The 25,460-nt window shown below is 41.6% G+C and overlaps 1 protein-coding gene across 1 annotated transcript in view; it reads left to right on the top strand.

The window, feature by feature from the left end:
* Positions 1-20,416: 20,416 nt before the first annotated feature.
* LOC133646274 (protein TUNAR-like) overlaps positions 20,417-25,460 on the top strand; it is a 35,667-nt gene continuing 30,623 nt past the window's right edge. The window contains exon 1 of the mRNA XM_062041459.1: positions 20,417-20,551. Within this exon, the coding sequence (XP_061897443.1) occupies positions 20,522-20,551 (30 nt within the window). The 5' untranslated portion in view covers positions 20,417-20,521. The remainder of the gene's footprint in view (positions 20,552-25,460) is intronic.

Genomic DNA, 25,460 nt, shown 5'->3' with positions numbered 1-25,460 from the left:
GTCAGCCGTTGGGCTTTGTGCTATGGTTAGACTGATGACCCCAGTCACCAAATTAACACCCCTTGGAACTCCTGTTTCAGTGGCCTCTCTAACTCCCCGCCGCCATTGAGACTAACCAACCTGACTCGTGACACAGTTGAGGGACTTGCTGAACAACCTCCCTCAAGACCATCCAGAACCGCACAGCCCCTTGGGCTAAGTGTCACTAAACGGGGTCTAGCAAAGTGGTAACTTTAAGACTTTCGAGAACTGTTGGTTTACTTCCCTGACCATGACGACATTGACGTGGACTCCCTCCATCTATCTCCCATGTAAATAAGCTGTTGTTTTATTGCTAGCTTGCTTAAAGAAAAAAAACAGCACCTACTTTAATGTGGGGCGTGCTTTATAAGTTTTGTACAAGTATTAAAGATCTTACTAGAAGATCTTAAAGGGGGATTGATGGAAGCAGATCAGAATCATATCCATATTTAAGTGTTACTTCTTTCTAAAACTCCTATAGTCATATTTACATCAGATAATGTCTCGTGTGGTACAAAGTGCTTGGATTCGAGTGTCCTTGAGTAGACAGGCAGAGCGCTGTTGAGACTGCCATAACATTCCTAAGATAAGGAGCACAGGGCAGTGCTGAGTTTGGGGGGACAGGAGGTGGAGGGGAGACCGATCTGGACCGGGCTGGGGAACGCTGGTGTGCTGGATTGGTCTCAGGTTTTTCTTCTAAGCTTGGAGAATAAACCACAAAATACCAACTTCTGCCTGGTGATTGAATATAAACAACAGCATATTGCCATGAAAAGAATCTGGGAGAGACTAGCAATTTGAATTCCCCATTGGAGGAATGCTGGTCAACGCAACATAATCTATAAAGATTACAAGTATTCCGGAATCTGACATTGGTCCCAAATGCTCAAAATAATTAATTAGATTAAGTAGTGTAAACTTAAAAAGTTGTTAAAAGTTGTACTTACTTAAAAATGTTGAGTGTGAGTAACATTTTCCTTCTTTTTAAGTTTATTAAACTTGTTATTTTTAATTAATATTAACTTGTTTGCAGATTATGTAACTGCTACTTAAAATAATTAATTCATTTATCTTTCATTTATTTATTTATTTATTTCAGGCAATGTCATAAAAAATAATAATAATAAAAAAAAGTACAAAGTTGACAACACATAATAATATAAATTAATATAGTGCAAAAGGTCATGAATAGTATGTAATGCATGATAATCATACTATATAATAATATAGTATGATTAATAGGGATGTCCGATAATGGCTTTTTGCCGATATTGCCCAACTCTTAATTACCGATACCGATATCAACCGATACCGATATATACAGTCGCGGAATTAACACATTATTATGCCTAATTTGGACAACCAGGTATGGTGAAAATAAGGTCCTTTTAAAAAAAAAAAATAAAATAAAATAAGATAAATAAATTAAAAACATTTTCTTGAATAAAAAAGAATGTAAAACAATATAAAAATAGTTACATAGAAACTAGTAATGAATGAAAATGGGTAAAATTAACTGTTAACCCTTTTGTGTGAATGAGTGTGAATGAGTGTAAATGGGGGAGGGAGGTTTTTTGGGTTGGTGCACTAATTGTAAGTGTATCTTGTGTTTTTTATGTTGATTTAATTTAAAAAAAAAAAAAAAAAAAAAAAAGATACCAATAATTTCCGATATTACATTTTAAAGCATTTATCAGCATCTCTAATGATTAACAATAATAATTAACTCACAGTTACTTAAAACTCAGTGGATTAAACATAATGTTGTCCTATTTTGAAAGAACAAATCAATAGATCAAATCAAGAATAAATTAAGAATGAATCAATTGCATTATAAATTTGTATTGTTATTATACTCTGTGTGTATGTATATATAAATTCTTACATTAACTCGCACACACACACACACAGAGAGGAAGTGCTTTTATTTTGTAGCATTTGCGTGCACTTCCTCTTCAGGCAGCAGACACGAGGAGGACATTTTTTGAGTTGGCTTAATTGGTAAACTTAATTCAATTATAATTTAAAAGTACTTTTGACATAAACTCCAAATATTTACGATCTGATATCCTCAAATATTTGAGTTTATGAACTCAAAAGATATGTGGCAACTGATTGCCTCACTTTTTTTGAGTTCTGCTTACTTACTCGTGTTTACAGTGTACCTGGAGAAAACAAGTCATAATATTGCCAATATGGAACAATCACACATCCTGAGTTAATCAAAGCTTAGCAACAAGCAGAATCAGAAACAGAAATACCTTATTAATTCCCGAGGGGAAATTGATATTTTCAGCGCAATCCCATTCAAGAGCAGACAAACATTACAGGGAGACAGAACAGGATCGCTGACGGGTCTGCCAACTTCCGGCGCCCCTTACAAAAAAGGTGAAAAGCAGGTAAACGCTGGGGGGGAGGAGAAAAAAAAAATTCAGTCTAAGCCTAGGCCCTGGAGAGGGGGTCCAGACTGAGGCCAAGGGAAAAAAAAACACAGCCATAGCACACATAAGCATGTGTGTAAGAGGGAAACATCAAACATCAACAAACACAAAGGACATTAAAGACATTACAAGAGCAGAGCTGATGTAACCATCCATTTCTACATACAGCTATCTACGATTGTTGTTTTTATGGTGAACTACTATAAATGGAAAAACGGTACCAAAGTTGTTTTAGGGATGAAAAAACAATCTTGCAGCTCAGTTGCCAGAATTTTACTATAAAGTCTATTGTCATTTTTATAGTGTACAAAACATAAGTCAAGCAGATTTTTAAGTATTTTTTGTTTTAAAAAAATGAAAGAAAATATAATATTTTGTTGCATTATTAGATAACTTTTAAAGGCCTACTGAAATGAATTATTTTTTATTCAAACGGGGATAGCAGATCCATTCTATGTGTCATACTTGATGATTTTGCGATATTGCCATATTTTTGCTGAAAGGATTTAGTAGAGAACATCGACGATAAAGTTCGCAACTTTTGGTCGCTGATAAAAAAAAGCCTTGCCTGTACCGGAAGTAGCGTGATGTCGCAGGTTGAAAGGCTCCTCACATTTCCCCATTGTTTACACCAGCAGCGAGAGCGATTCGGATCGAGAAAGCGACGATTACCCCATTAATTTGAGCGAGGATGAAAGATTCGTGGATGAGGTACGTGAGAGTGAAGGACTAGAGTGCAGTGCAGGACGCATCTTTTTTCGCTAAGACCGTAACTTAGGTACAAGGGTTCACTGGATTCCACACTTTCTCCTTTTTCTATTGTGGATCACGGATTTGTATTTTAAACCACCTCGGATACTATATCCTCTTGAAAATGAGAGTCGAGAACGCGAAATGGACATTCACAGTGACTTTTATCTCCACGACAATACATCGGCGAAGCACTTTATCTACGGAGCTAACGTGATAGCATTGGGCTTAACTGCAGATAGAAACAAAAGAAATAAGCCCCTGACTGGAAGGATAGACAGAAAATCAACAATACTATTAAACCATGGACCTGTAACTACACGGTTAATGCTTTCCAGCCTGGCGAAGCTTAACAATGCTGTTGCTAACGACGCCATTGAAGCTAACTTAGCTACGGGACCTCACAGATCTATGCTAAAAACATTAGCTATCCACCTACGCCAGCCAGCCCTCATCTGCTCATCAACACCCGTGCTCACCTGCGTTCCAGCGATCGACGGAGCGACGAAGGACTTCACCCAATCATCTATGCGGTCGGCGGCTAGCGTCGGATAGCGCGTCTGCTATCCAAGTCAAAGTCCTCCTGGTTGTGTTGCTACAGCCAGCCGGAAGTCCAGAAGGAGCAAGGCAGGTTCGTAGGTCCGTGGGCAAGCAAGAGTTTAAGCGCAGGAGCAAGGCGTCAGAGTCAGGCGAGAGGTGGAGATCCAGCAAGAAGACAGTAGGCAATCCGGGGAGACGAGACACACCGCTCGAATCCAGGGAACGAAGAGGAGTCGCAGAGTGACGACACAGGACACAAGACGATGAGCACGGAGGGGAAACACAGAGAGCATGGAAGCACATAGGCGAGGAGAGCTAGAGACGTGTAGGGCTTACTGTACGAGACAAGTAGCTACGTTCTGGCACTGGAACGCAGGATCCGCTGGCTTATCTAGGACTTGGAGCTCTCATCAGCGGCAGGTGTGTTGACTGTTGATTGCGGCGGCGCGGCCGCAGCAGGAGAGGAACGCGCACAGCAGACTGTGTGGCGGCAGGAGCTTGAGCCGTAGCAGTACATTTAGTAAAGATAAAGTACTTTATTAACACTTATTATTTCCTGGCTTTTGCGGGCCACATAAAATGATGTGGCGGGCCAGATTTGGCACCCGGGCCTTGAGTTTGACACATGTGGCATAGAGGAAAGTCATACTACTGTACCTACAGTAGTTTTGCGTCACATCATTTTTTAGAAACAGTTCTTAATTCAAGACATTGCATGATATGTCGCTTGCTGCCATGTCGAGCTAAACTCCGGAAGAAGAAAAATGAAGACCTAAAAGTTGCACAATAAAACAACGAACAAGGCGTTTCCTTTATAATTGTAAATGGGTTATACTTGTATTGCGCTTTTCTACCTTCAAGGTATTGTTGCGTCGACCAGCTCTTCCTCCCAGAGATTCTAAGTTACTGGTCAATCCCAAGTTCTTTCGATGACATATATGCTGAGTAAGAAGGACCATCAAGACAGAATTGGAATATTTTCAAGTTTTACTAAAGCTTTAGGAGGTCAACTTAACCAATACATTCATATCGGCTACTCTAGTTGATCTGACATTCAAACGGAAAAAGCCCACTCCTTGCACACAAAGAAAGCCCCCATTTGCCCCCTCACAACACTGATAAGGAGAAAGAGTGGGGGTTGTAGTTCATATTCCAAGGGTGAAGACACTAACCAGGCATCTGAAATGTCGAAAGAAACTGGTAGAATATACAAAGGAAAAGTACTAGCTTCTCTAAACATGGCTATGTAAAAAGAAAGAACTCTTAAACATACAGTATATGCATCCTCCACAGTACTCAAAGTGCTTTGAGACACACACATTCACACACTGATGGCGGGAGCTGCCATGCAAGGCCCTAACCACGACCCATCAGGAGCAAGGGTGTAGTGTCTTGCTCAAGGACACAACGGACGTGACGAGGTTGGCAGAAGGTGGGGATCGAACCAGGAACCCTCAGGTTGCTGGCACGGCCACTCTCCCAACTGCGCCACGCCGCCCCCGATGGTGAACAAAATTCGAACCGGATCCGACTGACTGACCTCGGGTCAAATCCTACGTTCCCAGTACAGTGTGTGGTGTCTTATTTGATTACCAAGATACACATTTAAATAATTGTAATTGAATCAAAAATGTTTTTATCTGGGTTGGCTTCTGCAAGCTCGAGCCAATCAAGCCTAAAAGCATTACTGCACGTATTTCTGAGTGATTTAGCCTTTTCAGTATGTCAAGCATTTTTTTTTTTCAGTCTTATCAAATTTGAGGAGAGCTGAGGCATAAAACAAAATCAGACCTCAATCAAAAGTCAATCTTTAATGGCCTCCTCGGGCTCAGCATCTCATCCTGGAATGCTTTTACACTGTCTGACCTGCGCTTGAAGACCATTCGTCTCTCAGCAGCACATCTTTAAAAAATGTTGAATTCTCATTTCACTCATCTCAGCTCCTCTGCAGTAGTGACAGGAACAAGGCTGGGAAGAGCAGCCGTACGCCGCTGTCATGTTCTCCGCTAATTAGGATGAATAACTCTTTGGGCTTGTATGGACACGGCGAGGGTCCTACTTCATCTCAGTAATAAAGTCAGGCCACACTTTTAATTTTATTTTGATGCAAAGATATACAAAATGGTTTCGCAGAAAAATTTATTTCTTCATGTATTTGGATTGTTGAGACGGTCTCCATTAGCTGAACAGCTAGGACATCGAAACCTTTGAAATTAATTGAACTTAAGTACATACCCCGTTTCCATATGAGTTGGGAAATTGTGTTAGATGTAAATATAAACGGAATACAATGATTTGCAAATCCTTTTCAACCCATATTCAATTGAATGCACTACAAAGACAAGATATTTGATGTTCAAACTCATAAACTTTGGGTTTTTTTTGCAAATAATAATTAACTTAGAATTTCATGGCTGCAACACATGCCAAAGTAGTTGGGAAAGGGCATGTTCACCAGTGTGTTACATGGCCTTTCCTTTTAACAACACTCAGTAAACGTTTGGGAACTGAGGAGACACATTTTTTAAGCTTCTCAGGTGGAATTCTTTCCCATTCTTGCTTGATGTACAGCTTAAGTTGTTCAACAGTCCGGGGGTCTCCGTTGTGGTATTTTAGGCTTCATAATGCGCCACACATTTTCAATGGGCGACAGGTCTGGGCTACAGGCAGGCCAGTCTAGTACCCGCACTCTTTTACTATGAAGCCACGTTGATGTAACACGTGGCTTGGCATTGTCTTGCTGAAATAAGCAGGGGCGTCCATGATAACGTTGCTTGGATGGCAACATATGTTGCTCCAAAACCTGTATGTACCTTTCGGCATTAATGGCGCCTTCACAGATGTGTAAGTTACCCATGTCTTGGGCACTAATACAGCCACATACTATCACAGATGCTGGTTTTTCAACTTTGCGCCTATAACAATCCGGATGGTTCTTTTCCTCTTTGGTCCGGAGGACACGACGTCCACAGTTTCCAAAAACAATTTGAAATGTGGACTCGTCAGACCACAGAACACTTTTCCACTTTGTATCAGTCCATCTTAGATGAGCTCAGGCCCAGCGAAGCCGACGGCGTTTCTGGGTGTTGTTGATAAACGGTTTTCGCCTTGCATATGAGAGTTTTAACTTGCACTTACAGATGTAGCGACCACCTGTAGTTACTGAGAGTGGGTTTCTGGAGTGTTCCTGAGCCCATGTGGTGATATCCTTTACACACTGATGTCGCTTGTTGATGCAGTACAGCCTCAGGGATCGAAGGTCACAGGCTTAGCTGCTTACGTGCAGTGATTTCTCCAGATTCTCTGAACCCTTTGATGATATTACGGACCGTAGATGGTGAAATCCCTATATTCCTTGCAATAGGTGGTTGAGAAAGGTTTTTCTTAAACTGTTCAACAATTTGCTCACGCATTTGTTGACAAAGTGGTGACCCTCGCCCCATCCTTGTTTGTGAATGACTGAGCATTTCAAGGAATCTACTTTTATACCCAATCATGGCACCCACCTGTTCCCAATTTGCCTGTTCACCTGTGGGATGTTCCAAATAAGTGTTTGATGAGCATTCCTCAACTTTATCAGTATTTATTGCCACCTTTCCCAACTTCTTTGTCACGTGTTGCTGGCATCAAATTCTAAAGTTAATGATTATTTGCAAAAAAAAAAATCATCAGTTTGAACATCAAACATGTTGTCTTTGTAGCATATTCAACTGACTATGGGTTGAAAATGATTTGCAAATCATTGTATTCCGTTTATATTTACATCTAACACAATTTCCCAACTCATATGGAAACGGGGTTTGTATGTTGTGCCAGTTTCAACTCAAGCCTTTTGTCCCCGCTGTGATACTGAAATCCCTTCATATAATAGATCAAACTTGTACCGGAAGAGTGTCTGGATCGCACTTAAAAACAATGAATCCATCCATCTGGTGGCGTCTTTTATACACGGGCAAATAAAAAACAAAATGTTCCATGCAAAAATAGAAATATATTAAAGAAAGATGCAAAGATCGGTAGGTCGTGAGTTCAAACCCCGGCCGAGTCATACCAAAGACTATAAAAATGGGACCCATGTCCTCCATGCTTGGCACTCAGCATCAAAGGTTGGAATTGGGGGTTAAATCACCAAAAATGATTCCCGGGCGCGGCCACCGCTGCTGCCCACTGCTCCCCTCACCTCCCAGGGGGTGATCAAGGGTGATGGGTCAAATGCAGAGAATAATTTTGCCACACCTAGTGTGAAAAGATCATCAGGACTCCTCTTCCTCCTATCCAGGAGATCGCAAAAAGCCGCTGCCTGACCAGGGCTCAGAAAATCTGCAGAGATTCCTCCCACCCCCACCAAGGACTGTTTTCACTGCTGGACTCTAGAAATATGTTCCGCAGCCTCCGTAGCAGAACCTCCAGGTTCTGTAACAGCTTCTTCTCTCAGGCCGTAAGACTCTTGAACACATCATGATAATCCCCTCAATTCCCCCCAAAAATGGATTAACTGGCTGTAATATAAAGACAATATAACATACATCCATAAACGTGGATGCGTATGCAAAAGTGCAATATGTTTATCTGTACAGTAATCTATTTATTTATATATGTGTACAGCTCCACTAATGGACATTGGAGTGTTACTTTCAAAGGCAAAATTAAAGTATTGCTAGAAACATAATTTTATATGGGACTTTATTGTATTATATGTATAGTACATGTTCCAAAAAGAAAACAGCATAAAACACAGTATATTTAAATATACTAAATGTAAAAAAAGGGAATAAATATTCAAAATAATCTAGTTCGGTTACGCCATCATGAGCGCAACACAAGGTTGTAAAAATTTCAACTACAATTCTAAATAAGATGTCAAAAGCAAACTGAAATCAAATACACACATCTTAAAGATTGATCAATACCTATTTAAATTTAATAATCCATAAATATGATGATTTATCAAAATATAAAAGAAATATACCTGAACAGAGCGCCCATGATGGTTACACCAAAAAGTAACGCTATGAATCGCGGTTTTCCAAGTTTTTGGGGCATTTTTATGCTATTTCCAAGCATTTCCTTTTTATTATCGTTGATTTTAAATGGTCAAACTAATGATTATATATGCATGCCCTAGTAAACAAAAAAAAAAGTCATATTTATTTTGATTGTTACATTTTCAAGTACATTTGTGCAGGTGGGTGCGAATGTACCCATTACCAGAGCTGTACACATATGCACCTTATTGATTTTTTATCCTGCACTACCATGAGCTAATGGAACGAAATTTAGTTCTTATCTGTACTGTAAAGTTCAAATTTGAATGACAATAAAAAAGGAAGTCTAAGTCTAAGTGTGTGACAATCATTGGTACTTTAACTTTAACTTTAACCTGGTATGGTATGCAAACAGGAGTTTGGAACAATTATCAATTAAAACTGATTGGGGTATTGTTCACAGTTGTTTCTATTTTAATCATGACTACACTAAATAGTTAGAGCAATTTTCAACGAAAAATATATTTTTTAAAGTCAGATTCCATTCATCCATCCATCCATTTTCTACCGCTTGTCCCAATAAAAAAATATTGCAATATTTTTGCTGAAAGGATTTAGTAGAGAACATCGACGATAAAGTTCGCAACTTTTGGTCACTGATAAAAAAGCATTGCCTGTACCGGAAGTAGCGTGACGTCACCGGTTGTGGAGCTCCTCACATCTGCACATTGTTTACAATCATGGCCACCAGCAGCAAGAGCGATTCGGACCGAGAAAGCGACGATTTCCCCATTAATTTGAGCGAGGATGAAAGATTTGTGAATGAGGAAAGTGAGAGTGAAGGACTAGAGGGCAGTGGAAGCGATTCAGATAGGGAAGATGCTGTGAGAGGCGGGTGGGACCTGATATTCGGCTGGGAAAGACTAAAACAGTAAATAAACACAATACATATATATACTCTATTGGCCACAACACAACCAGGCTTGTATTTAATATGCCACAAATTAATCCTGCATAACAAACACCTCCCCCCTCCCGTCCATATAACCAGCCAATACAAATCAAACACTCGCACAACAGCCCAAAGTACCGTTCACCTCCGCAAAATTCATACATCACATATATTTCCCCAAAGTTACGTACGTGACGTGCACATAGCGGCACGCACGTACGGGCAAGCGATCAAATGTTTGGAAGCCGCAGCTGCGTACTCACGGTAGCGCGTATCCAACTCAAAGTCCTCCTGGTAAGAGTCTCTGTTGTCCCATCTCCACAAGCATGCGTATCCAACTCAAAGTCCTCCTGGTAAGAGTCTCTGTTGTCCCAGGCCAATGGTAAAGCCTGACTGTCATCGTTCGGGAATGTAAACAATGAAACACCGGCTACGTGTTTGTGTTGCTGCAGCCTGCCGCTAATACACCGCTTCCCACCTACAGCTTTCTTCTTTGCTATCTCCATTGTTCATTAAACAAATTGCAAAAGATTCAACAACACAGATGTCCAGAATACTGTGGAATTTTGCGATGAAAACAGACGACTTAATAGCTGGCCACAATGGTGTCCCAAAATGTCCGCTACAATCCGTGACGTCACACGCAAACGTCATCATACAGAGCCGTTTTCAGCAGGATATTTCGCGGGAAATTTAAAATTGCACTTTACTAATCTAACCCGGCCGTATTGGCATGTGTTGCAATGTTAAGATTTCATCATTGATATATAAACTATCAGACTGCGTGGTCGGTAGTAGTGGGTTTCAGTAGGCCTGTAATGTCGCTTAAACTCCCCAAAGCAGACGCTTAGAATGTGTCACTTATTAGCTGAAGTCTTTTTATACAAGAACCACAGCGTTGGCTTCAGGTTGGTTTTCCGCGTCCGCACAAACAACCGGCAGCTCGATAATAAATAGATGAGGTTACAAGTGGCAGGGCCTGTTTCCAGACTGATATTAGCTTGTTAAACATGTCACACACACAGCATTATCAGCATGTATTCAGGGAGCTCTCTGTGGATTTGGTTACTGGCTGGAGAGGGGGTGGTAAATATGATGGAAAGACAGATTAATTGTTATAAATGTCCTTGCAGGCAGCAACACTCTGGAGGCCAGAGTGCCACGGAAACATCGGCAATAAAATTATGCACGCCGGCAGCTTCGGTTCAGAAGAAATTGTCCTTTTGCATTTTGATTGTTGTACACTGCGGGTCACTTTGCGCACCCTCTTTGACTTGTTGGCAGCGGCGCTCTCAAACATTACCGGTGGGACCAGGGACCATGCAAATAATGAAGTGGTGTTCAAAGGTAAATGTGTGGATTGAGGTAAAATTCCAGAAGTTTTTTCATTGTGGTGAATTTAGACTGTTAACTTGAAGAGTTCAGACATAGTAACTGATTAATTAAGTTTCCTTTGTTTTTGTTTAAATCAATGTTCCATCCATCCATTCATTTTTTTACCGCTTGTCTCTGTCTTTACGTGGACCCTGACTTAAACAAGGTGAAAAACTTATTCGGGTGTTACCATTTAGTGGTCAATTGTACGGAATATGTACTATGTACTATGCAATCTACTAATAAAAGTTTCAATCAATCAATCAATCAATCTCGGGGCCGCGGGGGTGATGCATTCGGGCGGAAGGCGGGGTGTACACCCTGGACAAGTCGCCACCTCATCGCAGTTTGAATCAATGTTTTCAAAGCTTTTCATTAAACAGCCGTCCTGCTCTTGTGAGTTTGCAATTGAATTGTTTCTAACAACCAAAAATTAATTTCCCAATTCGAAAGATGCAAATTCATAACCAAAATTAATTTTGATGACTTTGTACAAATTGTGCAGCAAAAACAGACAACTCTAAATTCCTTTTTTTGATTTCTTCCCAAAAACAGACTTATCCTACACTATATCCGGAAATTACTCACAGCGCTTCCCTTTGTCCACAGTTTGTTATGCTACAGCCGTATTCCAAAATAGAATAAATTCATTTTTGTCCTCAAAATTCTACAGACTGAAATGTGAAAATGTTTTTTTATTTTTAATAATTGAAAATTTATTAAAAATAAGTAACAAAAAAAAACATAAGTACATAATACTCACAGCATTTTCTAAATATTTTGTTGATGCACCTTTGGCAGCAATTACAGCCTCAAGTATTTTTGAATTTGATGCCACAAACTTGGCATACCTATCTTTGGGCAGTTTTGCCCATTCCTATTTGCAGCAAATTTCTCACTGGCACTCATCGAGGGCGTACGCTCCCCTTCCCTCTCCCTTATCTCTCCTGCTTGCTTCTTTTCGTCTTGTCTTAACTTTCTTGTTGCCTCTTTATGTACTGCTCTCTAAAATCTAAACAATGGAATTGATCAACTGTCCTCTCACCAAAATTGACAAGATCTCGGGTTTGGGGAGACCTGCCTGTCTTGACGGAAAGGTTGTTGCTGGACACAAGACGGGGTCTTGGGAGAAGAAGAATGCTGTGTGCCTGGCGAGTCTTTCAGTCAAAGACGTTGAAGATATCTACCTATTCGGAATCATGATAACAGGGCATCTGCTGATTGGAGTAAGCGTTGCTCTGGTGTATGGACGAACTGGGAGATGTTGGCAGATGTTCAAAGTACCCCTAAAACTGCCACAAATTACTGGAGGATGCTGGCAGAACGGTGGGCACTCAGATTTTTGCGATTTTGGACTATATTGCGATATTTGGCGACATCTTGGAGACGTCGACTGTTCTGATGGTGATGATGAATCTAAGGACCAGAAATAGACAATTAAGAGTGAACATTTTACATTTATGTCTGCTCGCTCAAACACAAACATTCTAATTAGGATTGTTTTACCATAGTCTGAGAGTATTTCAGGTGGATTTTGGAAAACTTTTACGAACATACAGGCCTGATTGGTGGATTGTTGCAGAGATTGTTGTCCTTCTGGAAGGTTCCCCTCTCTCCGCAGAGGAATCCAGTAGCTTTGACAGAGTGACCATCGGGTTCTTGGTCACTTCCCTGACTAGGACCTTCTTCCCCGATCACATGGTTTAGACGGCCTGCCAGCTATAGGAAGAGTCCTGGTGGTTCCAAACGTTTTCCATTTATTGGATGATGGAGACCACTGCGTTCATTGGAACCTTCAAGGCAGCAGATATTTTTCCGTACCCTTCCCCAGATTTGTTTCTCCAGACATAACCTATCTTGAGGGTTTACAAACAATTATTTCGACTTCATTCTTGGTTTGTATTGTATTTCCCGGACTATGTGGAACACTTAAAATCTTTTTTTTTTCACTCAAAACTCAACAGTGCGCCTAATGTATGGAAAACGTCTGGTTGAGCTTACCCACCTTAAAGGCCTACTGAAATTAAATGTTCTTATTTAAACGGGGATAGCAGGTCCATTCTATGTGTCATACTTGATCATTTCGCGATATTGGCATATTTTTGCTGAAAGGATTTAGTAGAGAGCATCGACGATAAAGTTCGCAACTTTTGGTCGCTGATAAAAAAGCCTTGCCTGTACCGGAAGTAGCGTGACGTCGCAGGTTGTGGAGCTCCTCACATCTGCACATTGTTTACAATCATGGCCACTAGCAGCGAGAGCTATTCAGACCGAGAAAGCGACGATTACCCCATTAATTTGAGCGAGGATGAAAGATTTGTGGATGAGGAAAGTGAGAGTGAAGGATTAGAGGGCAGTGGAAGCGATTCAGATAGGGAAGATGCTGTGAGAGGCGGGTGGGACCTGATATTCCGCTGGGAATGACTAAAACAGTAAATAAACACAAGACATATATATACTCTATTAGCCACAACACAACCAGGCTTATATTTAATATGCCGCAAATTAATCCGCATAACAAACACCTCCCCCCTCCCTTCCATATAACCCACCAATACAACTCAAACACCCGCACAACACACTCAATCCCACAGCCCAAAGTACCGTTCACCTCCGCAAAGTTCATACAGCACATAGATTTCATGCCATATTGACATGCACATAGCGGCACGCACGTATGGGCAAGCGATCAAATGTTTGGAAGCCGGAGCTGAGTACTCACGGTAGCGCGTATCCAACTCAAAGTCCTCCTGGTTGTGTTGCTGCAGCCGGCCGCTAATACACCGCTTCCCACCTACAGCTTTCTTCTTTGCTGTCTTCATTGTTCATTAAACAAATTGCAAAAGATTCACCAACACAGATGTCCAGAATACTGTGGAATTTTGCGATGAAAACAGACGACTTAATTGCTGGCCACAATGCTGTCCCAAAATGTCCGCTACAATCCGTGACGTCACGCGCAAACGTCATCATACCAAGACGTTTTCAGCAGGATATTTCACGGGAAATTTACAATTGCACTTTACTAATCTAACCAGGCCGTATTGGCATGTGTTGCAATGTTAAGATTTCATCATTGATATATAAACTATCAGACTGCGTGGTCGGTAGTAGTGGGTTTCAGTAGGCCTTTAAAGCAATTTTATTTGGTACATGCTGTAATGATAAGTGTGACCAGTAGATGGCAGTCAAACATAAGAGATAAGTGTAGGCTGCACCGTTTGATATGCTTCAACATACGAGTATTATTATGGTGTGTGTATAAGGTAAGACATATTATCTGGCGTTTTGTTTTGCAATATTATGCAAAAGCAACTTTTCTTACCTTCTGTTACCTGCTGATCTGTATTTGGGATCTGCAGAAATCCTGAAAAATTGCGCGCGTCCGACTTTGTAGTCCGTGCCGACGACGTCGTCGATAAGCTTCTTCTTTTTCTCTATCTTCTTGTTATGGGACATTCATCCTCCGCTGTTGCCATTTCTAATATAAAGTAATGTAAAGTTCTTACTTATATCTGTCAGTAAACTCGCCTTGAAGGCGCTAAAACATACCGGTGTAGTGAGTTTACATTATTCACCCAAGGAACTTTAGTTATGAGAGTTCCGGTCGTTGTTGTTTCCGGATGAGGAGATGCTGCTCCGTTATTGATTTAAGTAAAGTCTGAATGTCATTAAAACAGTTAGCTCCATCTTTTGAAACTTCTTCCACTGCCGTTACAACAAAGATGACGGGGAGAAGACGCTGTCGAAGGTGAGCAACGTAAATAAGACCGCCCACAAAACGGCGCAACCGGAAGCGACTGTCAGAAAGCAGCTTGAGGATGGTCTGTAAAACATAATCTATGTAACATTTTGACCAAGGAATCACCATTACATGTTATGTAGACCACAAGGAAGTGTTTTACATTTAGAAAATAAAAATGATAATATGACTCCTTTAATGCGCCCTATAAATGAAAAAAGATCAAAAATAGACCATTCATCTGCAGTGCGTCTTATAATCCGGTGCGCCCTATGGTCCGGAAAATACGGTACTCTGCCATGCACTGTCAAGTGTGGAACTTTATGTATATAGACAGGTGTGTGCCTTTCCAAATCATGTCCAACCAACTGAATTTACCACAGGTGGACTCCAATTAAGCTGTACAAACATCTCAAGCATGATTAGTTAAAACATGAAGCCTCTGAGCTCCCTTTTGAGCTTCATGGCAGAGGCTGTGAATACTGATTATGTACATGTCATTTCTTAGTTTTTTATTTTTAATAAAGTTGCAAAACATTTTTAAAAAATCACATTGTCATTATTGTGTGTAGAATTTTGAGGACAAATAAAAATGTATTTCATTTTGGAATAAAGCTGTAAAATATAAAAATGTGGAAAAAGTCAAGCACTCTCTGAAAGCACTGTATAATCAAATCCAAGCCCCATGAATCGTAATTGAATCATGAAATATTCCCACACCTATTCCTAATAAAAAATCACCACAAATGGGATAATGTGTAAAGACGTCATCAGGTGTACTCAATAAAGTGCCCATTATAGTATCTCCTTTCTACTGATGAGGAACCATAAATATTCAGGGCGTGAAAGTGCCCATGTCTTAAAATGAGAAATGTTCAGTCTGGCCCTCGGCATGAGTCATTTTTTTCTTCTTCTTGGAAAGACAAACACAGAAAGCCAGCGTCCTTCTGTCTGGCGGAGGTTGAAGTGAGGAAAGAAGGAGAGAGGAAGAAGGGGAGGGGGGGAGATTTGGGGGGAATGGCCCGTTTCGTCCTGGTGGTTCACTGCCTTGTATAAAAATCTTGGAGGTTACCCGTGTTGGATTGTGCAGTTACGCACTTTGCAAGGATGAAATGCTCCATGGAGTGAGGGTGGGGACAATACAATTGCCATTGTAACGATATCACGCAATAAATTAATGGTTACATGATATCAATATCTCCGAAGAAGGGAACACTTCTAGAAGGAGTCTTCTTGCACTCTAAGCATACATTTCACAACTTCAATAACTTAATAGAAAAACACACGTGTCACATCAAGGCGACGCGCCCTAACATACTTGGATTATATTGATATCTGACACATCAAAAAAATCCCTGCAATAAAATGTAAAATTTTAAAAAAGCCATTTTTTTTACATGCAGTGTTGACCAAACATGGAGGTTATTTAGTTGCTGTTTATTGACTATGTCATGGTCAGCTCCACATCATCATGTTGTACATACAGTAATATACATATATATCTCCATTGAACAGTCTTGTGCTCAATGGCAATATTATTATTTCACAAAAAAGAAAAGAAAATTGAATTAATACAATTAAATAAAATTAAATAAAATTAAACATAAAGTATTTGGCCACCCATCCAAATGATGAGAATCAGGTGTCCTAATCACTTGTATAAAATCAAGCACTTGGAGACTGTTTCTACAAACATCTGTGAAAGAATGGGCCTCTCAGTGATTTCCAGCGTAGAACTGTCATAGGATGCCACCTGTGCAACAAATCCAGTCGTGAAATTTCCTCGCTCCTAAATATTCCAAAGTCAACTTTATTATAAGAAAAGTGAAGAGTTTGGGAACAACAGCAAGTCAGCCACCAAGTGGTAGGCCACGTAAACTGACAGAGAGGGGTCAGCGGATGCTGAAGCGCATAGTGCAAAGACTTTCTGCACAGTCAGCTGCTATAGACCTTCCAATTAGCCCACGTACAGTACGCAGAGAGCTTCATGGAATGGGTTTCCATGGCCGAACAGCTGCATCTAAGCCATACATCACCACGTCCAAAGCATTGGTGTCGCCACTGGACTCTAGAGCAGTGGAGACGCCTTCTCTGGACTGATGAATCATGCTTTTCCATCTGGCAATCTGATAGACCAGCCCGGGTTTGGAGGTTGCCAGGAGAACGCTACATTTCGGACTGCATTGTGCCGAGTGTGAAATTTGGTGGAGGAGGAATTATGGTGTGGGGTTGGTTTTTCAGGAGTTGGTTTTGTCCCCTTAGTTCCAGTGAAAGGAACTTTGAATACTCCAGGATACCAAAACATTTTGGACAATTCCATGGGATGGCACTTCAAGTTCATATGTGAGTAAAGGCAGGTGGCCAAATACTTTTGGCAATATAGTGTATCTCAAAAGGGTAATGGGAAGAAGTATAAACTTTTTGAATTCCCCCCCTTTTTTACATATTTACTTTCACTGAAATACAGTTTCCTCTGAACCACATTTTATCACATTCATCTAGATGCACATAACTCAATTTGTCCAGAACAATGTGCTTACAATTCTCAATATATCATCATAAGTAAGTCATATAAGTCATTCATACTCACATTCAAAATTAGCCTATACCTCAGCCCGGACGCTCAACTTCTGCATGATGATTGGATGATCCGTCTAAGGCTAATTCCCTTTTTGATTGACAACGAAATGAGCGAACCAGCGATCTTGTGTTGTAAACGTCCGCGGGAGCATTTTTCAACATTCATTCTGTTGTTCTGAGTTGAACCGGAGACTTTCCAGATCCTCTTAGCGACATTTTCTTTGCTAAAAACGACTAGCGACAAATAGAGCTTCTATTTCTGGTGTTTTTTTGTGTTTGGACACTGACTTCTTTCACTCTGCAGTTTCTGTCCCTACCAAACAGCGGGTGCTGCTGAGCCCCTCCACCCTCTTAAAGCACTCACAGGCGGACATACTTCGCACTAGCCTTGCGCCAGTTCCAGCTAGCGAGCTAGCTAGGTAGCAAGCTGCACATAATGGCAGATAATTTGAATGTTTTTTTGTTTTATTTTGTTTTTTGTAATGCACACAGGTGTACAAACTATTGTCATTAGTGGCAACGATTGGAACTACGTCTGCAGGTGTAGAGAGAAGCTTCTCTTGTTTAAATCGACTCAATCCAAAGACATGCACCTGGGGATAGGTTGATTGGCAAAACTAAATTGGCCCTAGTGTGTGAACGTGAGTGTGAATGTTGTCTGTCTATCTGTGTTGGCCCTGAGATGAGGTGGCGACTTGTCCCAGGGTGTACCTCGCCTTCCGCCCGAATGCAGCTGAGATAGGCTCCAGCACGCCCCGCGACCCCGAAAGGGACAAGCGGTAGAAAAAGGATGGGTGGGTGGAAGTCTTACACCCGCAACACCATGGGCCAAGGCCGTTTAAGCAGCCTAGCTGTGCTGGCCATTGATAGGACACCTGTCAAATCCCTGGAAAAGACGCCTTCTTGGTACGACAGGATCACAGATCACTTTCTTAATCCTTGTGTGGTGTTCGGGTCTGTGGGACCCGTTTAAATTTTTTTATTAAAAGAAAAATTATACAATTAATTAATTTTTCAAACTGAGACTCACTGACTTTGGATCATTTTCTGTGAAGAACATATATCAGAATACATATTTAGTGACCACACACCATACACCCCCCCCTACACATTTCTATTCCGCTAGTCCCGGGGCTAATAGAAGTGTGGAAATTGATGTTCTGTGTACCACACACACACACACACACACACACACACACACACACACACACACACACACACACACACACACACACACACACACACACACACACACACACACACACACACACACACACACACACACACACACACACACACACACACACACACAGCAGGCCTAGACAGGAGGAGGACAGAGTGTAGGTACACAGAACATCAGGGGGTCAAATGTGCGAGAAAATGAGAGCAGACAGTGTTGACAAACAATGTTGCAACCTTGTGTGGGAACCGCAGGTGCAGAAACACAAAAGAAGAATCCCTGTGGGATGCAGGAACTGGCAGACAAATTTTCCGTGCAACGTTCATATTGTTGTTACTCAGCCAGCGTTTGTGGGTCTGATGGACCCGTTGCATTTTGTGGCTTTTAATGCCTCACAATCAAACACGTTTATGTTGAAATACTGAACAGATGTTTATTGGGATAAGGTAAACATCTGTTCGGTATTTTAACATAAAAGTGTTAAAAATGTTGAAATACTGAACAGATGTTTATTGGGATAAGGTAAACATCTGTTCGGTATTTTAACATAAAAGTGTTTGATTGTGAGGCATTAAAAGCCACAAAATGCAACGGGTCCATCAGACCCACAAACGCTGGCTGAGTAACAACAATATGAACATTACACAAGGGGTAAAAAAGGAACGGAGGGTAGAATTTTACGTATAAATAAACCAACACATTTTATGATGTAGGGCCGAAATTGAGCTTCCCCTCCTCGAGAGACCAGCATCCGCCCCCGCTCTCGGTATATATACATCTCTGGCCAATATGAAACATCAACACAGCATCAGTGCCGGGTCAATACAGCTAGTGAGTGTCTCGTACTCTCACCGAGGCATCATTTACCCATCACTACCGAAACGACGAAAACAACTTTGGAATTGTTTGGTTCACTGACAGTTGAGACGCAATTACGTGGGTTTCCATCAACACTTGCACAAGTTGCACGAACAAGCAGCACGCACATCCGCCCACCACACAAACACACACACACACACACACACACACACACACACACACACACACACACACACACACACACACACACACACACACACACACACACACACACACACACACACACACAAGTGCCCAAAGTCGTTCATACATTTATCGGAGGGGACCCTCGGCCCTCATCCTGGCCTCTGTCACATTCATTTCTTGTCGCCAGGCTCTGTGTGAGACTCCCTCGAGTGCGTTGCCGGGCAACCGCAGCTGCATTAATATGTGGGAGGGTGTGTGTGTGTGTAGGGTGGTGTGTGTGTGTGTGGTGGGGGGTGGGGGGTGGGGGGTATAGGGGGATGCCTCTTGTCTGCTGAGCGAAAGCAGCGAGCAGGACGGCATCAGCGCGAGGTGACGGGTGCCTGCTGTCTTAATCTTTTCACTTAAAGGGTGGGGGAACAAAAACAAAACAGAAGGGAGCCTGAAAAAAGGTGTCGGATGCTTCAGAAGCAACACCTGATCTCTCCTTTTGTTCACTGAGAGACACAAAAAAAAGTTTGATTAAAAAAGTCCTTACAGCTCCACCAGGCAGACTGAAAGCTTCTTTTTTTTCCTGTTTGTTTGCAGAGCGGAGACAAAGAGGGATGGAGGTGTTCACATGAAACAGCTTTGCCCACCTCCACCCCGCATCTGCCCGTCATCCATTCTTCAACTTGACATCCTCCTTCCACCACTCAGACAAGGAGACGAAGAGGAGGAGGAGGAGAAGGAGGAGGCGAGAAGAGTCTGTGGCACGTGCGGTTTTTAACGCTTCCAAGGCTGAGCAAGAGACGGGGCGGGAAAGTGGCAGCAACTTCCACCAGCAGTGAGATGAACGCCGGGGCGGGGGAGACGGAGACCTGGACCACTTGGATGGACCGTGGATCCCATAAAGAGCTGAAAGATGAGAGGGGTCCACCATCACCTTAGTTGGGGAAGGTGTCCACCTCCAGCATGTCCATGTTATTCCTGATACTTTGCAAGGTAGGTGCATTTTTAATGAGCCCTCTTTCCCCTGTATGGCTATGAATTTATGATGTATACTTTATACATGAGCGGCAACAGGGGGGGGGTTTTCCACGCTCAGTTGTGTTTGGATGAAACATTAAAAGGGCGCCCCGTGTGTCAAACCGCACGCCGCGGGGGGGGGGGGGGGGGGTCGCTCGGCCAGCGCCGATGCTTATTTTCCCGCAGGAGTTGGCCGTCATGTCACGTCATGCATGCTCCTAACAGTTTAAAGTGCCACTTACGTAACCGCGACTTCAATTGAAGTCTGACCCTTGCTTGGCCTGGAGGTCTCCTCTTTAGTGCGGCGTCCTTTGTTGCAGGGTCCGCCTTAAGTTGCCTCCCGTGAGACCTACGCTTTGGTTTAGCCATTAGTATCACACAATGAAGTATTGCTACAAACCTTGCACACTTCCATGGAACTTTGGGCAAGCGTAGCAAATGTGCCGCCACAATTGGTCCACAATGCAAAATGGTAGAATCTCATTGAACCACGACCAAACTATTCAGTCAATATCAGCCCAAACTTAAAGTAACTTTGTGAGGCGTCTTACAGCAAGGAATAAATACACATTTGGTAACACTTTAGTATGGGGAACACATATTCACCATTAATTAGTTGCTTATTAAAATGCAAATTAGTACCATAACGGCTCTTAATTAGTCATTATTAAGTACTTATTAATGCCTTATTCTGCATGGCCTTATTATACAACCAGTAAGCCATTAACTAAGGGTCTTCCCTCAATAACCTCAGAATTATTGCTTATTAGTAACCCTAACCCTCACCCTCACCCTAACACTTACCGTATTTTTCGGACTATAAGTCGCTCCGGAGTATAAGTCGCACCGGCCGAAAATGCATAATAAAGAAGGAAAAAAACATATGTAAGTCACATTTTTGGGGGAAATTAATTTGATAAAACCCAACACCAAGAATAGACATTTGAAAGGCAATTTAAAATAAATAAAGAATAGTGACCAACAGGCTGAATAAGTGTACGTTATATGACGCATAAATAACCAACTGAGAATGTGCCTGGTATGTTAACGTAACATATTATGGTAAGAGTCATTCAAATAACTATAACATATAGAACATGCTATACGTTTACCAAATAATCTGTCACTCTTAATCATTAAATCCCATGAAATCTTATACGTGTAGTCTCTTACGTGAATGAGCTAAATAATATTATTTGATATTTTACGGTAATGTGTTAATAATTTCACACATAAGTCGCTCCTGAGTATAAGTCGCACCCCTGGCCAAACTATGAAAAAAACTGCGACTTATAGTCCGAAAAATACGGTATATACCATACCATACTAACTTTATTTATAAAGCCCTTTAAAAACAACCACAGTTGAAGAACAAAGGGCTGTACACCACAAAGAAATACAGGCAAAGAACAGACTAAAACATAACATTTAAAACAGAAGTAAAATACACATTGAAAAAGCAAATGCAAATTATCCTAAGAACAATTTGTAAGATAAAAAGCAGTTAAAAATGAAAAAAAAAGTTAAAAACAGTTTAAAGTCCCATGCTGGGTTAAAAGCCAGTGAATAAAAATGGGTTTTAAGAAGGGTCTTAAAAGTAGACAAAGAAGGGGCCTGTCTCACATGGAGAGGGAGATCGTTCCAGAGTTTGGGATTCGCAACAGGGAAGGCCCTGGGCCCTCGAAGCTTGCGCTTTGATTTGTTATATGTTATTTGTTGATATGTTCCCCTACTGTCCAAATAACTCTAAATGAAGTCTTTGTTACTTTAATAAGCAACTAATTCATGGTGAATATGTTCCCCATACTAAAGTGTTACCAAATATTGAAGTATTTGATATTGTATAGTATTTATAAAGTGTCACCCAAGTTTTCTATTGACATGAACACTGACACCCCGACCTGGAGATGTTACATAATCAATGTGGATTGTGCAAAAATCCAAATAATCTACAAAAACAAAGCCCAAATGTGCGATGGAGGCGTGTCTCAATCACTGCAAACAGTCCTTCAGCCAGTTATTAAGGATTATTGCCACCTTTTCGTTGCGGAAATAACTTGAAATGATCAAAAACCTGCAGCGTGCTTGCTCATGCGCAAGCACGGAACGTAGATGTGTCAATTTAGAGAGCAAATAGGATGGAAATAATTAAAGAGGGCCATCTTGTGCAGCAGAAAATACAAGAGCGACTTGAAATATTTTGCAGTAAAACCTCAACAACATATAGCCCACAATGTCCATCCATCTTCCTCCGCTTATCCGAGGTCGGGTCGCGGGGGCAGCAGCCTAAGCAGGGAAACCCAGACTTCCCTCTCCCCAGCCACTTCGTCCAGCTCTTCCCGGGGGATCCCGAGGTGTTCCCAGGCCAGCCGGGAAACATAGTCTTCCCAACGTGTCCTGGGTCTTCCCCGTGGCCTCCTACCGGTCGGACGTGCCCTAAACACCTCTCTAGGGAGGCGTTCGGGTGGCATCCTGACCAGATGCCCGAACCACCTGATCTGGCTCCTCTCGATGTGGAGGAGCAGCGGCTTTACTTTGAGCTCCCCCCGGATGGCAGAGCTTCTCACCCTATCTCTAAGGGAGAGCCCCGCCACCCGGCGGAGGAAACTCATTTCGGCCGCTTGTACCCGTGATCTTGTCCTTTCGGTCATAACCCAAAGCTCATGACCATAGGTGAGGATGGGAACGTAGATCGACCGGTAAATTGAGAGCTTTGCCTTCCGGCTCAGCTCCTTCTTCACCACAACGGATCGATACAACGTCCGCATTACTGAAGAGGCCGCACCGATCCGCCTGTCGATCTCACGATCCACTCTTCCCTCACTCGTGAACACTTAAACTCCTCCACTTGGGGCAGGGTCTCCTCCGCAACCCGGAGATGGCACTCCACCCTTTTCCGGGCGAGAACCATGGACTCGGACTTCTCATCCCAGTCGCTTCACACTCAGCTGCGAACCGATCCAGTGAGAGCTGAAGATCCTGGCCAGATGAAGCCATCAGGACCACATCATCTGCAAAAAGCAGAGACCTAATCCTGCAGCCACCAAACCAGATCCCCTCAACGCCTTGACTGCGCCTAGAAATTCTGTCCATAAAAGTTATGAACAGAATCTGTGACAAAGGGCAGCCTTGGCGGAGTCCAACCCTCACTGGAAACGTGTTCGACTTACTGCCGGCAATGCAGGCCAAACTCTGGCACTGATCATACAGGGAGCGGACCGCCACAATCAGACAGTCCGATACCCCATACTCTCTGAGCACTCCCCACAGGACTTCCCGAGGGACACGGTCGAATGCCTTCTCCAAGTCCACAAAACACATGTAGACTGGTTGGGCAAACTCCCATGCACCCTCAAGGACCCTGCAGAGAGTATAGAGCTGGTCCACAGTTCCACGACCAGGACGAAAACCACACTGTTCCTCCTGAATCCGAGGTTCGACTATCCGGCGTAGCCTCCTCTGCAGTGCACCTGAATACACACAATGTATACTTTTCATTTAATGAATATGCCCCTTTCTTCCAGCAGCTCTGATCATTGCCATCTTGCACAATAAACAGAAAAACTTGAAAAAATTAAGCACATGACTTAGACTTGTCATATAATTCTGTTTGTCTTTCCTCCCAAATGTTATTGATGATTAGCCGCTCGGGCTGTGAATCTTTGGGAACAACACGATTCGATTCGATTCAGAATCGATTCAAAATCGATTCTCAATTCAAATCGATTCTCGATTAAAAATCTACTTTTTAATAACCTTGGGTGCCAGTTCTGCGAGTAACTACATTCCTTCATTATATATCACATAGGTCCCCAAACTTTTTGACTCGGGGGGCCACATTGGGTTAAAACAATTTGGCCGGGGGCTGGGCATATATATATATATATATATAGTCAAGGTTTCTGTGGTCTATCCGTTATACAGTGCTCAATACCGGGGTAGAGCGGAATATACGTTAGGTCAGGAAGGTTGATGGGTCAAATGCAGAGAATAATTTCGCCACACCTAGTGTGTGTGACAATCATTAAAAAAAACAAACAAAAACAAAAAAAACTGAGACTATATCATCCCTACAAGCCTATTTTGCAGGTTTCCCTGCTCTTCAGGGGAGTTTATAAGGAGAGCAGGGAAACCTGCGAAACAGGCTTGTAGGGATGATATAGCCTCTGTGTTTTTTCCCTGACCTAACATATATATATATATATATATATATATATATATATATATATATATATATATATATATATATATATATATATATATATATATATATATATATATATATATATATATATATTCTTTGCGCACTAATTGACTGAAAGAGTGCGCACTTGATGTCACGTTAAGGATGGAAAAATGCATTTTTAGACAATGCGGGCCGTATTTTGGGGACCCCTGATACAGATAAACAGCTCGGATAAATTTCTATATTACTTAAAATAAAACTTGTTTTGTTTGATAAAATGCTACCCAAACATAAAGTCAAATACAAATAAGGCAACAAGAGAAGTATTCAACAATTCTCTTTTCTAAAGTAAATCTGTACAGCAAATATGGGCATCTACATCAACAATATGATTTGCCTGAGTGACTGGACAAGACAGATTAAAATAATAAATCAAATAATGATAATAATAAATATTATTATTATCATTTTTTGAATATATATATATATATATTTTTTTAATCTATTAAGAATCGTTACAAATAAGAATCGTGATTCATTCCAAAATCGATACATTCCGTCACCCCCTTGTAGCCGCCCACTTTTGCCTAAAAGATATAAGAGTGACTAATAAATATGGATATGACTCTTACAACAACTCACAATTCTATTGTGATTAATGGGGTAATCGATTTAGTATCCATTCCAGATGCAACACAA

This window comes from Entelurus aequoreus, linkage group LG03, assembly GCF_033978785.1.
Source record: "Entelurus aequoreus isolate RoL-2023_Sb linkage group LG03, RoL_Eaeq_v1.1, whole genome shotgun sequence".
NCBI classification, from domain to species: Eukaryota; Metazoa; Chordata; class Actinopteri; order Syngnathiformes; family Syngnathidae; genus Entelurus; species Entelurus aequoreus.
The sequence above is the reverse complement of the archived record's forward strand: the minus strand, read 5'-3'. Positions and strand labels throughout refer to the sequence as shown.